Source organism: Paramormyrops kingsleyae, unplaced genomic scaffold (genome assembly GCF_048594095.1).
Source record: "Paramormyrops kingsleyae isolate MSU_618 unplaced genomic scaffold, PKINGS_0.4 ups89, whole genome shotgun sequence".
NCBI classification, from domain to species: Eukaryota; Metazoa; Chordata; class Actinopteri; order Osteoglossiformes; family Mormyridae; genus Paramormyrops; species Paramormyrops kingsleyae.
The window spans coordinates 7,889-11,814 of record NW_027326027.1 but is presented as its reverse complement, the minus strand read 5'-3'; the positions used below and the strand labels follow the sequence as shown (position 1 = coordinate 11,814).

At 36.6% G+C, this 3,926-nt stretch overlaps 1 protein-coding gene across 1 annotated transcript; it reads right to left on the bottom strand.

Annotated features, from left to right (window-relative positions):
* Positions 1-623: 623 nt before the first annotated feature.
* Positions 624-3,465, bottom strand: LOC111855390 (immunoglobulin superfamily member 3-like). Its single transcript, XM_072708421.1, has 4 exons — positions 3,403-3,465; positions 2,888-3,235; positions 893-1,243; positions 624-742 (listed from the first exon to the last, which is right to left on the bottom strand). Exons 1-4 carry the CDS (start codon positions 3,434-3,436, stop codon positions 624-626), a joined length of 852 nt encoding a protein of 283 aa, XP_072564522.1. The 5' UTR covers positions 3,437-3,465.
* Between the last annotated feature and the right edge of the window lie 461 nt (positions 3,466-3,926).

Sequence of the window (3,926 nt, the reverse complement as noted above, 5' to 3'; positions counted from 1 at the left end):
AGTGAGTTCACAGGACAGCCCAAGTTAGCGACTCCCAAATCATCCATTGCTTTTTTTGTCTCGCACAGTTACGTGCGCTTGTTAAGTGGTATTGTCAATTAAACGCTATTCCCACCTCCCAAAACTGTATTTTACAAAGATTGCAAATCGCTGTGCTACTGGTTTCTGTTTAAAGCATAAAATACTCCTAGGTCGTCACATCTTATCTTACGCCCTCGTACTGCGAAGGGTATGCGCATGACATCACAGCAGGCGGAAGTCACTGTACTCACACCCACTGAGTAGCAGAAAAGACCGAGGGGCAGCGTTAGCGTTCGATTTGAATGCCCCAAAAAACACATGTAAAATGGGAAAGAGCTGCCGTGCGATTGATTGTACAGATTTAACATGAAATAGGAGCTAAAAACTAAATAAGTAAGTATAGGAGGTGGATCGGTTACGCATGGCCGATACCCGATTCATCAAATAAGTCTGGATCGGTGCATCTCTAATTTTTTCAGACAACATATTGATTTAAAATTTTTGTAAATGTGAAGATTGTCTTTTGCAAGGTATCAGATTCTATGATAACAGCTTAAGCTCAATAAAAAATCCGCCAAAGTAATTTGTAAATTACACATTGGCTAGGATACCTTGACTGCGCCATAGCAGAAGGTGAATATCAGCAGAGCACAGAGGAGAAGTCCAGCTCTTATAATGGAGAGATAGTTAAGCACCATCATCTCTGAAGAACAATGGAATCCTGGAGAAAAAAACATCTAATGTAACTGGCATGATAAAATTGAGATGATGTCACACTGCAACGATAATAATGGATTTACACTCTAATTTCTGACTGTCGGATTTGTTTTGCATTTGGATTTTAAAATGATTTCATCGACTAATAGCTTACCGTTTATATGCAGCTGTGTGCCGTTCCCAAACAGCATCTCCCCACACATGGCCACAGCGCAGTAGTAAGTCCCAGCATCAGAGGGCCTGAGGTTCCTCTTGGGGAGGCTGTAGACACAGCTCTGTGTAGGAGATCCAGCCTCAGGGCTCTTCTCACACTCATCACTCCTGTTTCTGTGGCTGTAAATGACTCCTGGAAGGGATTCTCCTGATCCATGTCTGAACCAGTAAACACTGTGTTCTCCTGCACAGCTCCCAGCCTCTACTGTACACTGCAGGCTCACAGAGTCTCCTGGCTGCACTGTGTCAGACACAGGCTGCTGTACCACAATCCTGCTGTTGGAGTCTTTACCTGAAAAGCAAAATGTTCATGATGACAGAGAAAAAATGGAAAATACCAGATTATTCTTATTAATTCTGGAGAGAGCTGGAAATCAAAGTGTTCTAGCCATCCAACAAATCAGTAACTTGGAGAACAGTTGAAATTCTTGTCCCTTTTTTAAATTTTGTATTACTGTTTATTAGTATATATTCGGTGACATTTTACATTAACTGCACCTACATAATACATTTATAATGCATCCATATAACATTCATAAGAGGCATGTAAGTATACCTTAATATTCTAACATACCTCAACAGCTTTAATATACATTAATAACAAAAATTATTTAATAACAAACATTATAATTGTATAATCATATAATGTTTGTAATTAAAATGTATGAAAGTAGAATTTCATTAATTTCGATTAAAAGAAATTAAGTGTGTAAAGGGTACTTTATAATTTCATGATATTCATGACTCTGTCAATTTACGTTTGGTTTATGTTGCCCCTTTTCCACAGGAAGGTATTTATTGTTTTTGCATATTTAGCTGTTGATGTGTATTAGTATTTTTGAGGATTCTGCTGTAGTACCTGCATGATTTGACCCAAGAGCCAAATGTTTTTTCTTTACTTGTTACTGTTTGCTGATTAAGTTTGTCTATTTTTTAACATTAAATAAAAAATATACATTGCAAAAGGAACTCAAATTTAATTTAGATTAACAAAATGAACTGAAATTTAAGGGCCATTCTCGAATCAGATCTGAATGGTGCACATCCATAATTCTTATGTTAAATCGTGTTTTTTTTTTTCTGAGCAAATATACACTGACTGCTCAGATAAATAACGCTAAAAAGAATTTTCTTTTGTTGATTAAGATTTTTGCATATATATAGCAGCTCAAATATTTTTATTTCACTTGTTTTAAAGAGGTTGCAATGTGTAACATTAACATCTGTATAAAGAGAAGGTTACGCTTTTGGCTGAAGATTACTGACAGCAAGCAAGATGTAACAAACTGTGTAATAATGTGATGCAGTGCATGTTCATGTATAAATGTATCAATGTAACATCAGGAGGGGTCCATCACAGCCCCGCCACCATCTCTATACGCTGCTGCCATCAGGAAGGCGCTACAGGACTATTTATGGCGGGAACAGCTTCTCTCCCAGGGCCGTTACCACACTGAGCCAGACACTGACATAACCCCAGGATCCCGCTGTTTCATCAGTACAGTTACTGTGCAGTGTTTTCATAAATAAAGGCACATGTCACTTTATGCTGCAGTCTTCTCTAGGTTTTGTATATGTTTGTATATCATATATTTATGTTTAATAATTATTATATTTAACATTACACTCATAACTAAAATCCACATCACATAAGTAAGATGACACTTGCCTCCTATTCTTGCACACTTATTTTTACATATTTCAGCTATTTCTTTCTGTAATAACACTAAAAATATTGCAATTTAAATAGCAAAACATTTTTTTATGATTTTTGTTGAATGTTGTTTAGAAAAACATTTATGGAGCAATGCAGACAATCAGGTATCTTTGCTAATTTTATATTGACGCAAACGCAACTCTCAAGCATATTTTACAGACAATAATCTTCCTGACAGTATAATAAAGCAAATATGAAAATAGTTGGAGTCTCATTTACCTGTGATTATGACAAAGGTTCCATTCCCAAAATGAATTTCATTATAGGACTCAGCAGCACAATAATACACTGCAGAATCTGATGGCTCCGCGTTGGAAATAGTGAGGTTAAAACTCCCCTCTGCATTTTGTAAGGAGTAACGTTTTATGTTTTTATATTCCTTGTAAAATTCACCAGGTACGTAGCGAAGTGCTTTCGCCATGAGCTGGGGCTTCTGACCAACAGTTTGCTTAAACCAAGCAACAGAAGTTCTTTCTTCTGGACAGAAGCATGTCAGGGTCACACTGTCTCCAAGTTGAACCCTCATCAGGAGACTGGGCTGATCAACATCCTCAGCCAGTGCAGTGTCTGGAAAAACAGAAAAACAACAAATAAACGTGACATATATCATAATAGTAAGCAAAATAACTATTAACTATGATGGAGATTAAATGACCACTTATTACACTGATCACATTATACAGGATATATGAAAATATTAAAATCCAAAAATAATTTATAATTTAGGATCCTACTAATGAAAATGAGAAGACCAAAGAGTCTGAACATCTTTGTGGTTCCACTTGTTTAGAATAAACTGCTCTGCTGCTAAGTGAGAGGTCATGGTCGTGGTCGGAATGAAAGGGCAGGAAACAGAGAGGTACAAGATACACATCAGGCTGATCTGATTGGCTGTTCACACAGGAATTTAAGTAATAGTAAAAAGGGATTTTAGTCTACACTTACAGTATTAACTTACTCCTTAACTACCAGTTAAAATGAGAACAATTAGATAAAGAGGAACAGATACTGAGCATATGAAGTTCTTTGTACGGAGTTCTGAGACACTGTGGGAGGGCATTTGCTAATCATCTCTCTCAGACAAGCTCAGCACAGTCTTAGTCTTTTATCAATCTGGTATTAGACAGTCTCTCATATCACACAGTTCTTAAGTTTTCTAAAGTATTAGATCATATAATTGCACTCAAAAGACAGTTTAAATATTCTTTCCACCATGCAAACAGAACTGAAATTGTAGCTTTACTGCTTACATTTACAC

What these genes read in the sequence shown, in the direction of transcription:
- LOC111855390 (XM_072708421.1), bottom strand. Translation starts at nt 3,436, where the DNA reads ATGTTCAGACTCTTTGGTCTTCTCATTTTCATTA. An exon ending in TGGTCTTCTCATTTTCATTA is followed by an intron (nt 3,236 to 3,402) that starts GTAGGATCCTAA and finishes CTGTTTTTCCAG; the next exon opens with ACACTGCACTGGCTGAGGAT. An exon ending in CACACAGCTGCATATAAACG is followed by an intron (nt 743 to 892) that starts GTAAGCTATTAG and finishes TTTTTTCTCCAG; the next exon opens with GATTCCATTGTTCTTCAGAG.